This window comes from Vidua macroura, chromosome 1 (assembly GCF_024509145.1).
Source record: "Vidua macroura isolate BioBank_ID:100142 chromosome 1, ASM2450914v1, whole genome shotgun sequence".
Classification (NCBI taxonomy): Eukaryota; Metazoa; Chordata; class Aves; order Passeriformes; family Viduidae; genus Vidua; species Vidua macroura.
Window position 1 is genome coordinate 111,109,972 of NC_071571.1, and position 24,422 is coordinate 111,134,393.

The 24,422-nt window shown below is 42.5% G+C and overlaps 1 protein-coding gene across 1 annotated transcript in view; it reads right to left on the reverse strand.

Annotated features, from left to right (window-relative positions):
• Nucleotides 1–20,270, reverse strand: part of KLHL14 (kelch like family member 14) — a 56,329-nt gene extending 36,059 nt beyond the window's left edge. The window contains exons 1-2 of the mRNA XM_053992369.1: nucleotides 19,333–20,270; nucleotides 5,226–5,347 (exon numbers count right to left, since the gene is read on the reverse strand). Coding sequence (XP_053848344.1) covers nucleotides 5,226–5,347; nucleotides 19,333–20,270 — 1,060 coding nt within the window. The remainder of the gene's footprint in view (nucleotides 1–5,225; nucleotides 5,348–19,332) is intronic.
• Between the last annotated feature and the right edge of the window lie 4,152 nt (nucleotides 20,271–24,422).

Consider the following 24,422-nt stretch of genomic DNA (forward strand, 5'->3'; position numbering starts at 1 on the left):
TCCTGACTAAACTCTCCAATTTGTCAACTTTCTGGACATTTCCCTGTCTTTCCCAAAAAAATATGAAACAATTCTCATTGGACAATGATGTTGGCTTTTATGCTGGATTAAAATCCAAACCTAGTGCAATCCCTGAGCATAAATGCATTATGGCCCATACTTGTATTTGCCATTATTGTGAAGTTCACTGAATTCTCTCCATGATTCACCCACATGATGTGGTGAACTAGGGAGGTTAAACAATTTTACAATTAACATCTTATTGAAAAACAAAGTATTGATATGAAAACAGTATCTGCTGCAGCTGCAGCTTCACATGGACGGAACATGTTCATGTAAGAGTTCAGTAAGGCTTCCAACATTTTACCTATTGTGCTTCAGAGAAAAAGGAATTTTAGATTGAAGCAAGGAATCACTGCATATCTAGAAACCTGTAAGACCCAATTTCTCTTCTAGTCATCACTTCCAATCAGACATATGGATAAATTGCTATAGAAAAAAACACAGAAGAACCTCACCTAAAACAATGACTGCATCATTTTTATTTATTTCTTGCATTCCCTGTTCACATAGCAAGAAATTTAATTCCAGTTAGATCATTCTCTTGTGATACTTTTTTCTTTCATTTAATATATTTTTAAATGCTTAGAAGCATTATGACAGAAAAGCATGTATTTTTTTGCCCCAGTTTATACCCATCATCCTTACCATTACAACAAGACAAAAGCATTAAAGTAAAATTAATCATGTCAAAAGATTTTAGCAAAAAACAAGGGAGACCATGCATAAAGCATCGCTTTGTCTAGTGTGAAGTCACGCTCTGATTAAAAACATATAATGAAAGTGAAAGTAATACATCATTGCCTTAGCAGTAGGGTTTTTGGGAAAGCTATACAATTCTGAACACAAAAAATCTTTATAGGCTCTGGATTTTGCAATTATTATAGAATAATTCTAACAAACAAAACACTGTTTCATTTCCTTAAAGTTTAATTAATCTTAAATGTTGCAGTTAAAACAAACAACCAGAGGACTTCTAGAATTAAATACAATTAGACTCCTGGCAGGACCATAACTGGTAATTAAAACCCAAGCAGCAGTGGCTGGTTCTGAGCAGTGAGGTATGAGGTGGTGACACAGAGACCCCCTGCAAAGCCCCACATCCAGTAAGTAGTTATGAACACTACAAAATATCATGGAATAATGAAAACCCATTAACAGAGCAGAACTTTTGCTGTTACTGAGGACTGTCACACCCCCATCAGCCGTTCCATTTCTGTCACTGGGCAATGGTAGCCTGTTGCTGCTACATGACCTATGAAGTACCCAGTTAAAAACTGAACTGTGTTTGTGCACATGTAGGCAAATCTGAAAAGAAAACATGCAGTGAAGATATTTGCTGTACTTTACCAAAAAGTCCATAAAAGCCTCGACTTTGCTCAGGCACAACTGTGCAAGAAGTGTTTAAAATTAAACACCAACACGCACATTATGATGTGCATAATATTATTTATAATCTCAGATTAGGATTGTGCCCATATCAAACAAAATTAGGTGGTGAAAAATGTTTATAGAATGCCACTAACTTACTCCTTTTTTTCCCCTCTTTATTCTACCTCTATGTTGTCAACATATAAACAATAACTCTCTGAGAAATACCAGATAGGAAAAATACAGAGTAATACTAGACTGTGAAAAATCTACTGATCCCCTGAGCCATAGCATTCTTGCCTATAGATGATGACATTAAAAAATTGGAAATGGGTGCATGCTTCCCCTCCTCTCCTGGGTCTGTGAACAAGGCAAGTTGTTTTCCTGATACCTTTCGAATTACTCCCATTAGTACTGATGCATTTGGTGCTTTGGCTATCCAGGCAGAGAGAGGTGGGCAGGATCCCCTGCCAATAGATCTAGTCTTGTCTAGGGAACAAAATGAGATTGCTCCTCTGCTGAGCTGTCATACTCGATAGCTCGTGCTGTTCCACCTGCACCCGTCCTCGCAGCTCCAGCTGCAGAGCCATGGAGTCAGTAGTTCCTGATGGTTGATCTTCTCCTGTTCCTTATGCATCACACAAGGCAGGACACAGAGCCCTAAGCAACTGAGTGCTGAGAAGTGAGCCACTCTCCATGCTGAGAAGGCAAAAGGAAACAGGCAAGCAGCTCCCTCTCAGATGGGTCTGCAAGCCCTGAGAGAGACTGCTGGGGCTCCTCTCAGTGGAGAGAGACAAGAGGAGATTCAGGCTCCTCTCATCCACCTCCTCCTCAGTGACCCTGCCACTGCACTCAGGATTGAGTGTTTGCTCATTTCCCACCATCCCTACCCCAAATGCCACTGGCACAGAGAGCAGAAAATGAGGAATGTAAATGGGTTTGGAGGAAGGGAGGGGGATTTTCTGTGCACACTTACATTGGATCAGTAAGCCTCTAAGTGCAAAATGTGGCATTTTGTTGGTGTGTGGGGGAGCCTATTGGCAGCCAGAAGGTTAAAGAAAAAACCTTGTAACAGGAGAAAATCAAATACACCTAAGGTGATAATAAAATAGAACATCTTGAAATACCAGACTACAGGAACTGAAATTCTTCCCATCACAGAACCTCAAGAGCAGGACATAGCTTTTGCTCTGTCCCTATTCACTAAGGAGCAAACCCATCATTTGCACTGACAAGTTGAGAATGAACTGCAACACTGGGACTGAAAGTACTGTCCAAATAAGAAAAAAAAAAAAAAACAAAACAAATAGAAAAAAAAACTTCTGCCTTTGCTGCTGATTGTCTATCTCTAATAAGACAACAGTGGATTGAGAGAGAGGTAAAAAGGTAAAGAAAGAAAACTCCTTCCTAAATTGCAAAAAATACATGATAAATAAAGACAGAACTATGTCCTTAAATTTATTTACACCCCCCCAAATGTCACAGTATGTTGCTAGCACACCACGGCTGCACTAAACTACCACTATGTTTTAAGCTTGTACAGTTTGTTGTCTTCCCTAAGACTTTTCAGTCACAGTTCTTCAAGTCCTTGCACTCCTATGCTGTAGTTCTTCAATGTTTCACAGAAAGGACAGAAGATCTACTTGGATTTATCTCCCATTCTCTGTTAAGTTAGGAAAAAAGGGGATACTTGAAACTCTTATTTCAACTAGGTTTTCTTTAAAAATAGTTATTGCTACCATTTTGTGAGTAGTAAAATATTTTCTAAGAAATTATGCTTGTTAACATTTTGTCTTTTTCAGTGTGAAAAGACAGGCATTCTCCTCTGTGTTCTTCAAACTTTAGCCCTTACCAAGAGGGCATCCTTTTCTGGCAGGATTTGCAAGAACAGGATTACTCATGTCAAGAGAGAGCTGTGTATTTGGCAGCTGTTTTCTCAGCCAGCACTGGGACAGATCCTGGGACCTTCAGGACTTCCAGTGCTGAGCAGCAAGTGTTTGAACCCGAGCTGGCCAGGACTGTAACAGGTGCCTTGTTTTTAACCGCAGCATAGAATGTTACCTGCACTGCCACAATGGAAAGAGAACGTTTCTTCCCTACTTCTAAAGGTAACACAGAAAAGACTAAATTCTCTACATAAAATTATCCTGAAACACCTCTCAACACCACCACAAACAGTTGGTCCAACACTAGAGATGGGCATTTAACCAGAGCATTAAGGTATCCTGCCTCTGGGTAGTTTCCCAAATTCTTGGAGACTGCAACACAATGTAAATAACCAAGAGCTGAGTAACTTCCATTCTTACAAAATCTGACAATCTACAGCTAGTTAAGACTCAGAAAAAAAGCTTTTTACTTGAATTCAGTAGAGAGTTCAGACCTTGAAGCAAGAGATCCATTCCTCCTGCCTCTCCTGTTGAGCCACTGGATTAGACACAGCAAATGAAAAAAACACCTGGACAATTCTGCCTTAGGCAGTATAATTGATTTTTCACTGACTTACCATCTTCTGGATTTTCTTAGAAGTAGTTTACAGAGGTGGGTATTGTAACTCATTATGCTGCAAAATGTGAAGCATAATATATGCCCTAGCACAGATGCTATAAACTTTAATAATGTACACTTTGTATAACCTTTTCTAATTGTCATTCTTTCACAACACCCTCAACTATTGGTCCAGGTCATGTATATGTAATGTTTATGTGGCACCATTTTGTAAAAGGCTCCTAAATCTATCATAGGAAAAATCAGTCTGCAAGGGCATTATTTCAAGTCCTGCATCATAGCAATTTTAAAAAGTTTTTCATCTTAACCTGTGCATATAATATTAATGTGAATGTATGCTATTATAGGGCTTTGGATAAGGGAGAAGAAAAAAATTCTGTAAAATGTATTTTACTGGGAAAAAAAAAAAAAAGGAGGTCTAATAGGAAATCCAGGTTTTACCAGTTGTCCAGTTTTAGAAGTATGGTTTTGATTTATGGATCAAAATTGCTCATTTATTATTTTATCTATACTGCTTTGGGCAATTTTGACAGTTAAAATTTAGTTTTATTGACCAATGCAGCCAGTTTAGCCACAAGGGGACTAATGCACACACAGCCTGCTGCACTCAAGAAGCTATGATTTGATTCCATGACCAAGTCAGACTGGGAATCACAACCAACATAACAATAAGTTCCAAATCTTGATGCTCGAGGCAAAATACTTACTCTAAAACCAATCCACTATTAAAAGAAGGTGGGAAAGAATTTTGTGATAGCAGCCTCCATGCACTGTTTATTGTAGCTGATATATTCCACCAATGCTTCTGTCAGCAATGGACGCAGGGTAGTACAGAGGAAACCTTTCTTTAATGATTGTGGACAACAGATAAAGCTGGAAGAAGGAAATGAAAATGCAAAACAGAATCAAAGGTGTGCTCTAGTACTACAGCTTACCAGGGATCTGACTTTTGAGAAAAATGTCTTGTAAAAACTGCCTTTTTTTTTTTTTTTCCTAAACCAGATTTTATTCATATATACATAAATATGCATGGGCTCATGTTGCAGCTTGAAAGACTTACAAGTTTACTTAAAAAAAAAACTTACTGGAATGATTTTAAGCCAATGTTAATTTAGGCCTATCCTATTATAAAATTAGCATCTTCTGCAATCTCAATTTATTGCTCCATTGTGAAGCCCCTTGTGATACATAAACAAATCTCTGAAGAGAAACAAATCAATAAAGTGTCTAATTTGATTAACCATGTTTTTAAATTCATCAAGACAACTGTACAAAAATAAACCACTTACTTGTCAGTATTTTCCACGTCTTCTTTTCATCATCGTAATACTGAACCAAATTGCTGGGTAGCCGGTCAGGTCCGGGAGGCAATCCTCCAACCAATAACAGCATTTTCTTATTGGAACGAATTCTTCACCCAAAACAAGAGGAAAGATGAACAACCACATTACTGAAGAGTATTTTTAGTGGCAACAAAATCATAACCATCAAAAGAATGTTCACTGCTTGCAGTTTTCTATTTCATTTTCTTGTGTTTCTTTTCCCAATCATGTCTCAACAATTTCTTGAACCAAGCAGAAAAATGATCAGAAAAGCTGCGTATCTCTCTACTCATGGAATAATAAGCTTCCTTTATGCAATTTGTTAGAGGTTCATTCTAGAACGACCTTTTTCTTATATTATCCCTTTAAATCATCACTCTTTACAGCTGAATACACATGAAATGCTCTGGAGTTGTACTAAGGTTAAGCATTAAAGTTGCATGTCAAAAATCGTATTAGTCAAAATCATTATTATAAGCCATTCTACACTCAAAGAACCTTGAAAAAATTAAGGTTATGCAGAGAGTTTGTGAGCCAACTCTTTAATCACACACTGAACTTCAGATATATAGTTTAGTACAATTAGCAGCACTGGGCTAATGGTTATGGGTTAAATGCTACTTACAAGCACTTTTGTTTGTTTAATTTAGTCCAGACTCTTGCTTTCATTCTCCCCCCTGGCTCCCCCCCTCGTCTTTGCTCTCCCCCTGTGCACCACTGGCTATAGCAACACCAATTGGTAAAAATGAGACTGTGATGTTGTTGTGAGCCTCCCCAGAGTGGAGCCCTGCCAATGCTTGCCACTGATCCAGCGGCATGAACCTGCTCAACTGTGCAAAGTCACTCTAATTCCCTCCCTCTGTTTTTCTACCTTCTCCCCCAGGGGGCAACCACTGAAAGGAGTGACTACCCACCCATCAAGAGCTGGCAATTCGCTGCTATTAACCGTGACCGTGATTCCCAATCTGCCTGGCAGTTCTTAAGAACAGGACTGCAATGTCTCATCTGCAGTAAAAGTGGTTATCTGCACCCTGGCCTCCAATGCCCCACCTGATGAACGTACGATTTCTCTGCAGCATTAAGGGATTTAGCACAATTGTAAGTGAAAACTGGAGGGGAGGCACAGACCCCCAGATGAGCCCTGATGCTTCAATAGTCACTTTGCATATAATTGAACTTTCACCAATTATACTCAGCTTGGGTGAGGTAACACTGAAATAAAGGTCTAGGCTCAAAATGTTCCTGTTAGGTAGGAAGGTGACGTAGCCTGGAAAACAGCCATCCATATGCATGACTGTGCAGCGGGACCACGCATTTGATGGAAGGCACCCTTGTCAAACACCATTTTTCCAGGCACGACAACACCTGTGTAGCACTGTGTGTGACAGTCTGCAGCAATCACCCCGGCCAAGAGAGGCACAGAACACCAGGAACCAAATCCTACCACCAGAGATGCTCATGGCGGGGTCAAAGCACCACTCAAGAGCTCCAAACTTAATAGTGCACTCCAGCAGTGGGAGCTTTATGACTGAGGCACACTCATGGCTTCACTCCAGCTGCTACCTAGAATGTGTACTGGTGACCCAATGATTACACTTGTAGCAGGACTGCATCTTCTCTTGAGAGGAATGGTCCAAAATTAACTAGATTGTGCTGTAGACATGCACCAACCACAAGGAACATCCTTCAGGAAGGGAACACACAGTTGAGGGCTTGATCCACACAATGCTCCAGAATAAAATTTGTCAAATATCTGTCCCAAAGACAACTATTGACGACAGATAGATCTATGATAAGGATGGCCAGGGAACTATCTGGCATATGGCCTTATTGTTTTTTTAAACAGATTTAGGGCTCAGAGAAGGTCATGAATTGACAGTGGATGAAACAAAATCCTCAGTGCCGGAGCAGGAGTTAAACCATGGGGGCAATGACACTGTCCCACACTGTCCTACCCCCTGATTCTCTCCCCTGCAGTCCCTCAGTCTTTCTGACAAGCCAGCCTTTGATGCCTGCACTGCACCTGCTCTATGCTGACAATGAGGACTGTTACCTGTCCAGCAGACTGCAGCTGTGTGGGATATCAGGAATCATCTCATGATCACTGTCAGCATAGATTCTGTAGTGAAACCAAGCTCTGGGGAAAGCTTACTAAAGCACTGCCAGCATCTTTTAACATTCAGTCTCCCCAGTAAAGTTTTTAATGAGAGAACATTTGATGTGTTCTATGCAACATGGGAGTATGATAAACTGTTTTTGGTATGAGTTAGGGATGACTGCACATGTAACAAGTGGCAGAGCAAACCAGAGCCATAAGTCAGTTATGCATGGCCATCCCTAACAATAGAGAATAAATTGTTTATTCCAACCCTCCTGTGTTGTATGTTATATCACAATCAACTCCCTGTGCATTGTAAAATTCAGAATGCCCTTGCAAGGTTTACTTGATAAAGGAGTTTATTTTGATTTTCATCTTTCATCTGTAAAACTCCCTTCTAACTCCAAAGCACTGTGAAAATCCAATGAATGGCCAAGGCTCAATAGTTAAGGTGAAGAATGAAATGTCAGATATAACTCTGAGTTTCCAGACTTTGGCAGTTGCAACTATCCTTAACATTACTTTTTCAGCCAAGCAGCCTGAGAAGCTACTGTTTCTTGAGAAGAAGCAGTGCTGCTATATTGGTATGCTTAAAAAATATTAATTTTAAAAATACATTTAAAATGGGAAGTAACAAGAACAAAGACTTTTAGTAAAAGTTTAGTAAGAACTTAACAGTCAGCAAAATCTCTACCAAAAGCACAGGGAAATTTCACATGGCAAAGAAGAGATGGGTACTTATACCCAAAATACCTAACTCATCTACATTGAGAGCTCTTCCAAAGAACAAAGTAAAGATAATACAGTAGCTAAAGACATGCAGGTTTTAAACTAATATGTTCCCTTGGAGCCAAATCTGGTTTTTAAGTTCAAATGTGAAATGCTGCAGTTTAGGTTTTGAAAAAAGATTTTCTTTATTATGCCATATTTATGTTTCATATTGCACTAAGCAGTACTGTTAGAATCTTACAATGCATTCTAAAATATGGAAAACATGTACATGGCCACTGCTTATATGCAGAAGACTTTTCCAAATATTAATAAAAATGTTATTCAGTGAAACACTATGATGAAGACAGGATTTAAAAAGATGTGTAATACATTAAGCAAGATAAAGCTTCCCCCTTTCATGTATTATTACATGTTTGCTATTTGGATAACTCAAGAATACAATGTGAAATGTTCTTCATTATATATGACATTATATAATGTTCATTATATATGCTCTATTTTTTTTTTTCCTCACAGTCTTTATTTTACAGTCTAATATACTATTCAGTTAATGCTGTGGTTCACAGTGTCCCCAGCAAGGATTTTATGATCACCTTGTGTTCTGTTAACAGTAGTGGGTCTTCGGTCAGGGAAGGCTAAACCGTGGACAGACAGGCTGATGTCATGGCAAAAAAGTTGAGATAAATTTGTCCACATGCTTTCTTGATAGCATTACTTAGATTTAGACTCCAAAACTCTAGTTCTCACTGATGTTGTTATTATTCTGCACACACTTTGCAGTTTCTGTTCGGCTAAGATTTTAAAACACTTAATTCACCTTAATTAAGTTCCTGGGTACCTCATGTGGTGTGAAATTTATTTTGTCTACTTACAAGACTGGAAACCAAAGTATATTTCAAAGTCAACATTTTCAAACTTGTGTAGTTTCCCTCAGGCGCACAAACCCAAGAATCTGAGTACTCACAGAAGTGGCTTCATTTTCAGAGATACCCATCAACATAACTAAATCCTACTCACTTCAAAGGTAGCAGCAGATGCCCATCAGCTTGAAAACTCAGATTGCCAGTCCATGGTCTAAACTAACCATAAATATTCATGGCAAGAGGCTGAGCCCAAGAGAGTTTATAGACTCACAAGAAATCAGTAGAAAAGGCTGTAAGAGACCTCAACACTCCTGACAACCACTCCTACTCTTTTGCAACCTTGATGGCCTCATGTTAATAGAAAACGCATGAATGGGAAATACTCTTCTTGTACATTGTTTTTCTTTATTAACATATCCATCAATCTTGCACTGGTGGGTTTTCCTTATCTGGGCAATTAGTAGAAGTTCATTCTACAAAAGCTGGCAGGAAAACAAGCCTCAACAACAGGTTTGCTCCAGACTCTTCCAGTTTTTAAACAATGCACTAAGGCTCTGCTTTCTGCATTAGGGAATGCAAAGAAAAGGAAAGAACACAACCATGAAGTGGCAATCCTGTGGTTCTTAATGCATCCAGTGTAGTGTTACACATCAGAAAAACAAATGCATCCTAAGACATACAAGTGATCATGGTCATCAATGAAAAAAAAAAAAAAGAAGAAAACAAGTGTTCAACTATACTTTTCTCTTAACTCAGGGATATAGTAAATCCAGAAGTCTGGATCATTAATTATCTTTTCATATATGATATCACTATGTCTTTGAGTATAGGTAGCTCTTCAGAGCAGGGACTTGACAGATATGATGGCATCCTTGCTTCTGCTTCAGTGCTGACCTTAAACACAGCAGAGCCAAACTGAACTCCAGGTGTTTGCCCACTGAACTCAAGCACAACAAAATCAGCACAGACCCAACAAGGGCAGGTGAATGCATGGTGAGTTTATCTACATCCTCATATCTCATTACATCAAAGGATTTGAGAAACCGGAGTCTGACAGTGATACTGTCAAAATAAGTAGCAAGAACCTCAGAAAAAGGGGCTGAGTTAACCTGCAGCAGAAACAAATTATTTCAGAGAGGTTTAGATACAAACCTTAACGTAATAGAAAAAGAGATACATACTATCCCAATCAACAATTCAGTTGCAGACGTTTTGTTTGCAAGCACCAAAAACTTAATTTCATTTCAGAAACCAGGATGGTCTTTAGAAACCCTTTTCTTCTCAAAAGGCATCTGAAGGGATGCTGTGTTCAACAAAAAATGTAGGTGACAATCTAGTTTCAGTCTGCACAACTGAACAAATGTTGCAAGCATCCATTTGCCCATGACTGAAAAAAATGTTTTGCTATCAAGAACATGGGATGTGATCTTCAACAATTACCTTCCCAGCTCCTGGATGGGCATTTCAGTACAACAAAAGTATCATATGTAAACTGCTTATTTCAATGGATTTTGGCTTCCATAGCTGACTGCAAAGATAGCCATGATTAGTAACACATGTTTAATAGAGAGGAAATCTAATTATCCGGGAGTTTAACTATGAACTCAATGAAAGCCATAAGGTACAATGTAAAATTTATTTTGGACAAAGGAATTTTATGAGGTTTTGTCATCACATAAAATGAATAAACAAACATCATAACCTATAGGTGAATGGGCATCCAGAATCTCTTCCTAACTCTATGGCAGCGCTAGGGGAAGGACCCGAGTTATCACAGTCAACAGACCAAATCCTGCATAATGTCTTTCTCCTTATGTATAAAGTAAAGACATTAAGACTATCCTGATTTTGTCAAAACGTAAAGCGCAATAAAGTCTCTTGCAAATTATGACCAATAAATTTTTTAGTTCTTCAGTTCAAAGAATGTTCAAAAATTTGCTGAATGTATGAAAGTTGCTTTATGAATTGATTTTTTTTGCCTCTTCTAATTTGTACCTATTGCCCCAGGCACACTAGAAAGAATGTGAAAATACTTTCTAGAAATACTAAAAACCTGGAAACCAGTCTTACAATGAAGATTTTGGATTTCATCTTTTCATTCTCCATGTAGGCAGGCTTGGCAGAAGACCCCAGTTTTCATTGCAGCAGAGCTCACACTAATGTTCACTGAAGAGGATGTTCATTTAATACATGTTGCTGACCACTGACAGAATTAAGTTTAGGAAGACAAATACTAAGCTGAGAATGATTTGCTGCAAACATTGATTGTTGGTTTTCTCCTCTGAATTGACTAGAATTTTTTTTTACATTTTGTCCAATACTTAAAAAAGCAGAGAAAAAGTTAATGTTTGCTTTAACAATAATCATTCCTTTTCCTTCTAAAAGCAGAAGTCAAAGGGTAAGTGAATATTTTACCTGACAGGCCACACTTAACTGTTATAGAGTTACCTTACAAGTTAAAGGTTCCTTTATTTCTAAAGTTGTCAGGCAATTTTCCATCCCCTGTATTAAAATAACTTAGAATCTGTTTGAAGCTCTGAAAACCTCATTTTTCTTTATGAAAGCAATCCCACTACTGTTGATTTCTAAGTTAATATTTAAGAGTTAGTTTGAGCTTTTAGCTGGAAGATTTTTTAAAGTCAATGTCCATTCCTTTTTGGGGTAAAAGCCTCTGATGTAACAGGTAGCTTAGCAGTGACAACTATTCTGGAAGAGGGACACCTATCCAGTTCTCCTTTGGGAAGAACACAGAGGAGTGTCCTTCTCATCTTTGCCTCCTTGCACTACCAGATCTGAATGCTGAAGATATTTAGCACTAGCCACACACTGAGTACCTGGAGCACTGCAAGGGAGGTGAATTCAAAGGAATGGTACTAGCAAAGCAAATTGGTGAATGAGACACAAAACCTCTCGTGTCATGAATCTTCTTGGTAAAACTACCCAAAGATTTTCCTCACTGATTGAAGTTCTAAAAAACCTTTAAGCAATTATTTTTATCCTGAATTAAAAAAAAAAAAAAAAAAAAGTCAAAGATAAGTACTTTTGCAAATTGCTTCCCTTCCTCACATCATTTTGTTTGGCCTTTTTTGGGTTTGGTTTGTTTGCTGGTTCCCTTTTTGGGTTATTTTGATGGTTTCTGAGGGTTTTTTGGTTTGTTTTTTTTTGTTTTGTTTTTTTTTTTTTTTTTAATTTTTCTGACAGTGATTGTAAAATGTAAATGGTTTATAGAATGCTTCAAAGTCATCAAATCATCTTTTTCATTTTTGTCCCTTAGGAAATTTCAACCAACTCTTATTTTTTGAAGTTCAGATTGTGTAAAGCCAAGAAAGTCCTTTTTTATTTGATTCTGTGTCTGATGTCCATGTCAACAGAAGGTTAACACAGCATCAGAGGCTGTGTTCTCTCCAGCTGAAGCTCCTTTTCCTTAGGAAGCCAAAGAAAAGAAACACACCTTGCTGCCAGCTCACTCAAGGTATGACTTGCTACCGTTTGGGTTTGTTTTTTTTTTTTTTAACTGAAAGAAGGCATCACTTGGGGAATACAGGAAGAACCAACTGTGGCACCAACTTCTATTTACTTCCAGCTTCACTGCAAACCGTCTGCTTCCATTGAACTTGGCAGCTGACAATATTTGCTCAGTTTATTGTCTGCTTTCCAAGAATACAGCAAATGTTGACTATTAAGTACTAGGCATGACAGTTTTTAAAGAAAATTTCAGGGAGGCAGCAAATATGAAAAATGATGCCAGGAAGTATCTACCAGTAGTTTTCAACTTTCCATAGTTTTCAATTTCTTTAGATGATCCTTTGGTAAACGTGTAACACCAGAAAGAATCTGTTTCAACAAAACCAACATAGCAGGGGAGTCCTGCTCGAACCCTTCTTTTAGGATTCTTATTCCCTGCTCAATCTTTCCAGGTCATGCTGAGCAAAGGATAATAACAAAGCTTACTCTGATTCGAAAAAGTTTTGGATTTTTAAAACACAGGAGTTTGAAAAGATGATACAGTGTTTTTACAGATTATATGATTTTTTTCATAACATGAGTTTATCAGAACCAAAGCTTTTTCCTGGCAAACTGTTTTCTGTTGACTTTGTATTCTACATTACCTCTCCTCACCCTCCTTGCCCCCAAAGCTCCCTGGGCTTTCTTTTCAAGTACAAATCCAAACAATTACACCATCACAGCTCTGTTCCATTTACTGCTCATCAGTTACAAACTCAGAAGCTCCATATTCTTTTGCTATAAAGAAAAAAAACTATAGTGACCCCAGGCCACCCCATGCCCTCTAAGACTCTCTCCTTTTTATCTCTTCTCTCCACATGAAGGTGATGCACATCAGGCAAAGAGTGAACAGAAAAGTCTCAGACCAGTAGCAAAGACATATATGTCTGATGCTCACCATGATCCTACAGCACTCCATTTGCAAAAAGGTACACCCTAAGCAGAAATCATTCCAGGAGGATTTTGTCTGAAATGGGACTTCCTTGTCTAGAAGGCTCTGCACCACTTGCAACCTACGTACTTGCCAACAGGACAGAGATGGGTTGTGTTGCCAAAGGATGGGCAAGAACAGTGCAGGAACTCATGGCAACAGCTCTGCTTTTAGGGACCTGCATGACTTGTAAAGCTGCTATATAGACTGTCACAGGTGGTGGAAAGGGGCATTTTTGCTCCAGCATTTGAGGAAGAAGTTCCCATTTTGAAAGATACTTTGTCATCAGTTTGCATGGCTTACTAAAATTACTTGTTTTTAAACTTAGTTTAATTTTCCCTCTAGAACAAGCTGTTTTGAAATGCAGTGAAATATTTCCCTTCAGAAAAAGAGTTTGGAGATGCAGATGCAGGTATTTGAAGCTGCTTCAAGTGCTAAAATGGCAGGGTGACAAAGCCAAGGAGGAGCACGTTTCAGTGAACTGTAAAGATCCAAGCACAGAGGTCTGGAGCAGTGGGGATCGGTGTGTGTGAGGTCAGGAGCCTGGTGGGAGGATCACTCATGAGTTGGGGTAACAGAGGATTCCAGAGAGGGGACAGATAAAAGTTCAGGACCTGGGGAAGAGCCCTATAATTTAAGGACATGGATCAGGAGGAACTGCCAGTTCACAGAGGACACTATTCCAAGGTAGTGCCTCTGACTGGGAAACTGGCTGGCAGGGCAAGTACCTGCACAACGAGCCTGGCAACTCTTCTTCACCTGCAGCTGTTGGACAGATGGCTGTCCATAAAAAAGGCCATTAAATGCTCTTCATAAATTATGTTTCTCCTAACAAATACTATAACTGACCCAAAAAAATGGCTATCACCTATGCCTCTGCAACTCTCAAGGATTTTACCAGCCAGGACATATGTGTCTTTAAAAAGTCTCCCAAGGACTTTCCTGACCTACAGCAGTCCCTTTAGCAGAGTGGTGCTCCCTCTGTCCATAATGTGAGCTCCAGGCCTCCCACCCTTTTGGAAACTCCACATCTCTCCACTTACACTTCAGCATGAGCTTGTCTCCAATGGCAAATGAATGCACATGAGGCAAGTAAGGAAAGTAGGTGAGACTAACTAGGATTAAACTGACTACAGGTCTGTGGTTCACTACCCCACAGCCTCTAATGGTCAGTCTCCCTTCTGCAGCTCAGCTGAGAGAGTCCTGGCACATGTACAATTTCCTGATATTAATTCAGGCACATAAAAACTGATCCAAAGCTCACTAAAATAAACCAGAGCCTCACATCCACTTCATCCATGCTGCAACACAAAACTTAATAATTCCCATACATTTTAAGATGTGTTTTTCTTATCAGGATGGAAATTCAGGAGCTGTAGTATTTCTTACTTGCAATTAATCATGAATAAGAATATTAGTTAAAAATCCAAATATTGCTGTTATGATCACAAAGGGACAGGCTGTAACCAGAAGACAGAGTGCATTTCAATGAAAAAACACAGACTTTTTTTACAACCACCAAACATGTCCTGCTGAGATTCTACAAAAATCTCAGTAGAAAAAGAAGTCAAATTGAACTGCAGTCTATGAGATTTGGAGACAAATAGTGTATGCAAGAAAGAAATTATTTAATTGCCAAGGGATGTAACTGGTTTCTACAAATTTTTAATCTCCTCTGTAGAAAGTAAAGCAGATCAGGCATATATGTGTTCCACATAAATGCCACTGTCTCACCCTGTTCAGCACCTCACATTTTCCTTCTTCAACAGTTATCATCTTCCTACTGAATGAAAACTGTTCATATCATCTTCATCACCTGTCACTGTTTAATTTGCTATCACTTTCACTAATATTGCCTACCACCAAACAGTTTGGATGACACCCTCTTTCAACTGAAATGAAATTAAAAAAAAAAAACCCAAACAAATAGCAAACCAAACCAGCTCTACAACTAGCTTTAGCAGGACCAGAATTTGCACTTCTAATCTCCCCAAGGTCTAGTAGTCCAGGGAACAAAAGTATAAAAAACCAGCTGGGTCTGTACATGCTGGGACTTTGCTGAAACCATAAAACAGCATGGGCAGGCTTAGCCTTCTTATCTCTTTGTCTCCTTATTTCCCCTCTTTTCTCTTGTGCGCTTTAATTCTGTATTTTCTGCCTCGGACTATTCCTATCTTATGTCAGTTGGTTGATCCCCCCATCCATTTTTCCTCCCCAAATCTGAAAAAGCTTTTCCAGAAACTGCAATACTCAGCTGCCATTGACAACAGATGCTGTTTCTGCTAAGAATTAGTGTTCCCCCTTTTGTTTCATTCCCTATCTTCTTTTTATCTGCCAGGGTCTTTTTTCTTTTGCTAGTTTCCTTTCCTGTCTGGTATCCTATTACATTTTTCTCCCTTCAAAACTATCCTTCTCTCATCTCTTGCCTCATTTGTACTGTCCTATTTCCACTACTTATATCCCATTTCTCCCCTGGGGTATCTCAACTCCTTTCTTTTTTCTGCATTTCCCCCTCTCTCCCAGTTTTACTTCCCTCAGTCCCCTCTGCCCTCAGGTATGCAGCTGTATTTGCTGCTCTGCTGGCAGATTCTGGGAGGGGCAGACCAGCCCAAACACCCTATGCTTGTGAGAGGAGCTGCAGGTGGTAATGTTCTATCCCCAAACTTTTAAAAAATTGAAAATACATACCATATATTATATAAAATACATTATATTACACAATAAAACACAGAGACATTTTAATCAACTCAATACTCTGGTGAGGATCCGAGAGTCAAATAAATGTCCAGAATATGAACTTTCCTCTATGTAAATGCATCTTCTTCCCAGAACTACAGAAGATGATACAGCACAGAGCTACGTGTCTCTTTCAGGGACAGACAAACATAATTTAAGCCTAATGTTCAGGGTCACTCACCCCACTCCAAGTTGAAATCAAATATGATTTTTCCTAGTGACATCAAGACTGACTGTGTCTCCAGAGGCTTTAACCACAGCTTGTATGCTGAGGCCTTGGTGAGGTGAGGATCACTGAGCCAACAGTATTACTAACTTTGCTTAGAGTTGAGCATCTGATGAAATGTCAAATCAAAGCCAAAACACCTATCCCCTGTGGTGAAGTCCTAAACCTCAGAGTGCACAGCAAGGCTCACGAGTCAGGAACATAAATCCTCAACTTTTTAAATTCTGATAATTTAATTGTTGTATCTTGAAAATTAATACTACAAAAATACATCAGGACATTGAATCATTACCTTCTCTTAGGAAATTTCATGGAAAAACCCCTAGTCTCTCTGTAGGTAAATAGTGTTTTTCACTGCAGCACAAAAGATAACTCAGGTACTTCTAGCCCCAGCATCACTTGCACTGCAGGATCTGCATTTGTGGCACAAACATTATAAATACTTTTGCTCACAGAGCACAGACTGGCTCTTGTGAGCCCAAATCTCTTTTTTCTCCAGCCCTGATCACAGGATTAAGTTTATAGTTACATTTCAGAGGAGAATCAGCATATTTTGAGCTTCCCATTACATTTATTTCTATAAAGAAATACAAGTAGTCCTGATGCAAATTTACTCCAAAGTGTGCATATGGATATGTAACATAGGTGCTTTTAAGTAGCTTGTTAAAAAAAAAAAAAAGTTATTTTTAAAAATGTAGGAAAGTTATTGGCAAATTCTAACACTGAGTGCAATTCTCATTTCTTGAACATGCAGGAAGCAGGTGGCTATGGCATTGGGCTGCTTGCATTTCTCATCAACTGTACTGTGCAGGAGCTATTACACTGCACAAGTGGAACAGTTAATCTCTTTCTAAAGACATGTGCATCTTTGGCGAATGACCTTTCATTAAATTCCAAATTACCAAAGTCACCATTACTCACAGAAAAAAGTAATCAAAGTTTTGAAGCCTTTTTCTGTGTAATAATTTTTATGTATTTGCACATGTACTTCACTGTTAGTTACTTTTAAGATTTCCTTCTACAAATTACTAACTTAAGGAACTCTTTGCAGATTTTCTTCCTTAAAATTTTACTGAATGAATGTCAACCTGTTAAAATTGCTACTTTAGAAAAACTATGAGTAACAGAGAGGACAAATCTGGAAATCTTTGTAGTCTTGAATGTTTCTTTTTTTTTCCTCCTTCATACAGTTAGGCAGCCTGGCAAAATCTTAAGGTGATTAAGATTCAAAGATGGGCCTTTGTGACCTTTATGAATTTCCAGGAATATCATCCAAGACCAAAAATGAAAATATAACAATTTCATTCTGCGTTAGTAAGCATTCCAACATCTCCAACACTTTAACATTTGGACTAAGTTCTAATGCCTGCTTATAAATAAATCCGAACAGTTTTGCTCCCATTTCACTACCACTAAAGAACCCAATCAAGAGAGGCTAGTTACAAGACTGTTATTAGACACACAGTAAAGTTGGGAAGGTGACAGCATGTTTTCACCCACTGTGGTTAAGGGTGTCTGAAATACCACTGTCTGCACAGACATGCAGACCTACTACAAATAAAAAGAGTAGCATTTGTGGTATTTGGAGTCTCCTGTAAGTCATTAAGTACAACTTAGACTCTCATCTACGACTGCCTAAAGTGCAATCCCTTTGTGTATGCTCCCACTTGCAGGGAAAGCCAGCTCCCAGCACCAGCAGTATCAGATTCTTGCAGCATCCATGACATTTGTAAGCATTCAGTGGTCAGAACACCACTACATATCCTTCAAATGACATGGACCACTGAAGCTGGAAAGGTATCTTCACTGAACCAAGCCGGCTGGTATCTCAGCAATCCACCAGGACACGAGCATCAGCTCGCCCCCAGTGGCGTGCAGAATCTTGCCCGAGGAGTTCGTGGGGTTTGCATTTTTGAAAGTCATCACTTTTGAGTGTTGAAATGCAAAGGGTAGGCACCAACTTACAACAGTGGCATCTCAGAAATACTTTACGCTGCAAAATAGTTGTATTTGATGTTTTTGATTTCAGAGTGAGAATCAGTTAGACAACAAGGTGATAAGCATGACAGAACACTAACACAGTGAGCTAGCCAGAAATAATAAGAGGGCACACCATCTCCAAAGTTAAACCATCTGAGTAGTGTCCATTACATAAAGAATCCTCTGCATTAATGCTAATAGAGTGTATTATTTAAAATATTTATTAATGTACTAGTTTCTTTCTTGCTGCTATCAAATCATTAGTAATATGCACCCATTAGTTAAAAAGCTTATAATAAGCTGAATAATACAAAGTGTGGTTTGATTTCTGTGCTACCACATCACTTTATTATACCAGCACTAGAAGATGGTATTATCTTTCCATCTGTGAATGAAGTACAAACATATTTTAAAAGAAGATAAATAAATTTTGTGTATGTTTAATCCTTGTTAAACTACGTGCTGTGCGTTCACTTCCTAACACCAACCTCATATTGTCAATCTTTGACATCGTGATTCATTACCTTATTAAATGAAAATAACTGACATGTCGTAGATATAAGGACTATGAAGTCACAAGTTTCCACGCACAAACAGGGACATCACCCCACCGTCAGCAACATCAGGTCGTGCATGGATGATGCAGTTATTTATGAAAATAACAGATGTAGGATTTGGCTATTACAGTTATAAGACGTAACTCCTTGCTAAGGAATAACACCGTGGCAGAAAAAAATTATTAATTATGGTCAAAAAATCCCCCCAAACCCAGATTCCCAACGCGCGGATGGCCAGAGGGCCGAGGGGAGGGGACGAAAAGTTTGGTGGTGCAGGGGGCGGGCGGCTCGGCCCCGCCGCCGCCCCCCTCCAGCCGCTCCGGCCGCCGCGCCGCCCCCGGCCCCGCGGTGTCTGTGCCCGCCGGGACTCCCCGCTCCCGTAGCCCCCGCGGGCCGCAGCCGCCGAGGGGCGTCCGTGAGGGCAGCCCCCTCCCCGCCGCCGCTCACCTGCTGGCCAGGCTCTGCCGGCAGTGCTGCCTGAAGGGCATCAGGTGGTAGTTCATGGCGTCCAGCAGCAGCTTCTGGCAGACGGGGTCGGTGCGCATGAAATCCACCGACTGGACCCGCTCCACCAGCTCCGGCGCCGGGATGAGGGCGAAGCGGAGGCGCTTCATCAGGTCCGGGGCGTACTGCATGCGGGTCTCCCGGTCGTGCTCCAGCCAGAGCACGGACATCTGGAAGAGCGCCAGCTCCGACTCGACGGGGGGGGGCAGCGAGTCGAGAAGGGCGCGCATCTCCTCGAAGTTGAGCAGCAGCACGTCCTCCACCAGGTACTTGTTGGCCAGCTTCTTGGTCTCCTCCAGGCCGTGCAGGGCGGCAATCTTGCACACCTGCTTGTAGTTCTGCACCGAGATCTGGTCGTTGAGGAACTGCACGCACAGCTTGGTGACCTGCGGGATGTGCAGGATCTTGCTGACCGACAGCACCTCCTCCACCGTGTCCAGCGAGAGGGTCACGTTGGCCGTGTACAGGTACTCCAGCACCAGCCGCAGCCCGATGGACGAGCAGCCCTGCAGCACCAGGTTGTTGATGGCCCGCGGGCTGGCCAGCAGCTTGTCCTCCGGGGAGGAGGATGGGGTGCCGGGCTCCTCCTGCGTCTGCGGCGGCGGCGGCTCCTTCGGCGGACCTCCCAGCCCGTCCTGGGCGGCCGGCCCCAGCCCCAGGGCGTGGGGGTGCCCGCCGCTCCCGCCGCCGCTGGAGAACAGGGATCGGAAGTACTGGGAGCAGGAGGCCAGCACGGCCTTGTGGCAGTGGAACTGCTGGCCCTGGGCCGTCAGGGTCACGTCGCAGAAGAGCTGCTTCCTCCACAGCAGGTTGAGGCCGTGCAGCAGGTTGTCGCTGTGGCTGGGGTCGAAGGTGGAGGTCCTGTCCCCGGATCTGGACATGGCGAGCGGCCTCCGGCACACCTGCCTTTTAAACCCTCCTCCAACCTGGGCAGAGGAGTGGGGAGGAGAACGGGGTGGGGGGACACACGGGACGACACAACAATAAACACAGAGCTTTAGAGGCCCGGAGGGCGCATCCCGGCTGTGTCCGCAAGGGTGGCGAGGGGCGCAGCCGGGGGACGGGCTCCCCTCTGCCCGCCGAGCCGAGCCGCCCCCCCGCCCGGGACACGGGCGGGCTCGCTCGGAGGGGCTGCAACTTGGGAGGGCCGGAGGAGATCTGGGGTTTTTTTTGCCTCTTCCCTCTTCACCCCCGCCCCCGTTTTCCTCCCTCCTCGGTGCCAACCGGGCAGTTCTCCAGGGGAGGAGCAAGGAAGCCGGGGACATTTTCAAAGCTGAGCCACCCTCCCCCAGGTTCCCCCCTCCCAAACACCCAAGCAATCAAACACACCCCAAATAACACCACCACCACCACCCCCCCTCCCCCGCCCCCCAACTCCGCGACGCACAGAGAAACTACCAAGTGACTGAAACTCTGCCGGGCAGGCGAGCAGCCCTGCCCGCCCCGCTCGCTGCCAGCCCCCGGTCCCCTCCGGCCGCTTTGGCAACTCGGCGGCGCCAGGACCCGCTTCTTCCCCGGGGGCGGCGTGCCCGGAGCGGGGGCTCCGGCACTGGCCGGGACCGAAGTTGAGCCCCACTGCTCGGCCCAGCGCGGGGGTTGCAATACTTCGCACCCCGGAGCGGGGACGGGGGGATGGAAGCGGCAGCCCCGGGCCCGGCGAGGGGCCGCCCGGCGCTGTCCTGCCCGGCTTGCTTCTCCTCGCAGCAGACGGCGCCGCGGCCGTAACTCCGGTAACTACGTGAAGTTCAAGTTGGGGGAAGGACGGGGGAGGCGGGAGCGGGCGGCAGGGAACGGGGCCGTACCCGGCGGCCCCCGGTCCGGCCGGACCCCGCCGCGCCCCCCAGCCCCGGCTCCGTGCCCGGCCCGGGGAGGGGGGGTGGGCGAGGCTGCCCGGAGCCGCGGCCGCACCTGCGGAGGCTGCGCAACCGCCGACCCGCGCTGACCGCATCCCGCCCCGCGGAGCGCCGCCGCCGCTCTTCCTCCTCCTCCTCCTCCTCCTCAGCGGGATCCCGCCGAGACCTGCTCCTGCCATTGCAGCGCTCTCAGTCGCTTCTCGCCAACACTGGGCTTCCTCTGCCTCCCTTCACCCCCGCCTCGCCCCATTTATCGGCACAGCGAGGGGCTCCCTCCAGCCGCTACCCCTGCCCCGGCGCCGCTCAGCCCCGCTCCGCGCCCCGCCGGCGGCTACAGAAACCTCCCGGAGCCTCTCCCTTTAAGTGGACCCGGTCAATCCCCCCCTCCCCACCGCACACACACACACACGCATATATACATACATGCACACACATACACAGACACACACACTCCTCCTCTTCTCCCTCCCCTTCTTTCTTTCTCGTTTTGCCCATTTCTTGCAATCGGAGTTTATTCCGCAAACGCGTTCGTTACACAACTGCCCCCCCACCCCGCACACACAAACACCCCTTTCCTCTCCCCCAGCAACAAACAAATCAGGAGGCACTAGAAAATGCACGGAGACGGTTAGACACAAGGCCAGAAACTTACCTGCTCCACAACCAGCTGCCAAAGTAAAGGTTCACTTAAGCTCCCCCCCAAAAAAATCAATTGTCCTTCCTTTTTAAAGGTTTGCTCGCTCCTTCCAAAAAAAAAAAAAAAAAAAAAAAAAAAAAAGAAAAAAAAAAAAAAAAAAGGAGAGAAAGAAAGAAAGAAAAAAAAAACCTTCTGGTTCCCAACTCGGAGCAGTCACTCTTTACAATTTATTTTGTCGTACATCATTTGATCACCATGAATTAGCAACAGCAAGAAAATGTACGAGAGAGAGAGAAGGAGAGAGAGAGAAAGAGAGAGAGAGAGCGCAGAGCTTTCTGCAAGAGAAGAAGAAGAAAAAATGTACGTGTGACAAATTATGCTACCAAGAAACAACACATCATTATCCTTGGGCCTGGGGCTCAGTGAGTCGTAACGAGAGTAATAGGAAATCCACGGTTGGGGAGAGAAACGGTCGTGCATGGCCAGTGGAGAGAGACCATACAGGGGGATGGATGCTGGAGAGACTCGCAAAATTATGGCTCAAGGCTATTGTAAAAATTGTCGAGCGTAAATGACTGCGATTTCAAACATCTTTGGAAGAAAGAAGGGGAAAAAGCGAGCCCCCCCACCCCCCCCCCGCCTCCCTCCCTCTCGCTCTCCCTCTCTCTTCTCTCTCTCTATAAAGAACCGTCAAGTTTTAGTGCGCATTGCTAATTAGTCAATTTCTCTCTGCCTTCACAGGCTGGCGACTTTGCTGCTGAGCTGAAACTGCTAATTTCTGTGACCAGCTTTTTTCTTAGCTGTGATCTGGATGAATGAGTAGCTGTCTCACAGAGATGACAAAAATAAACTCTAATCCCCCCAAAAATTTCCACTACATCTTTCTCATGCATAGATTTATGATCTTCAAGGGCCCTGTGCAATATGCAAACTTTTTTGTGTGTGTGTGTTGGAGGGGGGGGGCAGGGGGGGACTAAGTCTTGTATTCAGGTTGCACAGTATTTGTTTTGTATTTCTGCTCTCCCCCCACACCCCAGGAGTGATGAAAATAATGTCTGGTTTCAGTAGCCGATATATTGTCACCCCCCATCCCCTTGTATTCATATTATTGCTTTGACCGGATACATCCTCCTTCCTTGCAAGTATGATGAGACTGGAGGGATGGAAGGGAGAGAAAGTGAGGCTACTAAATGGTGTTAGTGGTAAAACATTCCTTTTACATTTGTTCCCCTGCACTGTTCAAGATTTATGATCTTGTTTGAAGGCATATTTTCTCTATCGTTTTTTTCTGGTTAGACAACCGTCTCTGAACTTCACTGTCAGCTCTTCAACAGATAAGGGTTCAGAAGTCACATTTTTTTATTGGAAGATTAGCATATTGTCAGATTTGTCTTTCGGTTTCAAGACTTTGCAAAGCAGAAGCCTGAACCAAATGGCAGGAAAGCAGCTGCTATTTCTCAAACGTAACCTTTCAACTTTCTGCCAGAGCTGATACCCTAGAAACGTGCATAGCACAGCCCATGGGTTGGGGCTTTGTTTTGGTTTTTGCTCCTTTATAGTTGTAAGAAGCAGAGGGAATTCTTATTTTAGACATTTTTGGCTTTTTCTTTCTACCAAGGGACATTTTGGTAGAGGACATGTTCTCCACACTTTATCTCATGATATATTGTACCCTCACATTTATAGCTCTGTTCTTCTGTTGTCAGACCTCCAATTGAAAAAAAAAAAAAGGTGGAATGGTGGAATGTATGCCCTTGAATGAAATGCACATGAAAGGAGACTGGAACAAGCTGGAACAAGCACTCACAGAAAGTTTTACCTGGTGTGAAAGCCTTGAGCCCCATCCCCTTTCACAGATGATGCTCAGGCTCCTGTTAATTAAAACACACACCAGGAGTGGGACTTAGAATGCCAGGTCTCATGGTCTTTCTCTTTGACTTGGCCAAGGATGCCAATGCATTTACAGAGCTGGAGTCAGATTGCTCAGGAATGCAAAGGACTGGAACTGAAAGGCATCAAGGCAGTTTTTGCTTTTATTTATTTTCTGGTGACCTTAATAAAGAAGTTCTGCCATACCTCTCTCTTTTTCCTAGCCAGATAGATCCCTTCCCCCTCCTTTGTATGTCAATTATTTCTGCAAGAAATTTCCAAGAGAGGTAAGGCAGCTGGTGTTGTGGTGAATGGTATTCTTCCCAAAATGACACCATCCTCTGCTGTTTCTAAAACCATGTTCTTTGATTTGCTCCCATTGTGGCTTCCTCTCTGCTGTATTCTGTTGGCCACACGATTTTGATCCTGTTGAGAGAAATGTGAATTACAAGATGCCTCCATTTTGATAGTAGCTGGTGTCTTCAGTGATGTGAGTTGTCTCCCAACTGTGGTAGATGGGAAGAATGATTTTTATATCACACTTTTTATGTTGAACTTTGCTGCCATAATGGCTGTAAATAAACCCCATGGGGTTTTTTATCAGTTTGCACTGACTGATGTGTCACACACACACACACCCCATTGTAAGCTGCCAAAATACATCCTGGTAGCAA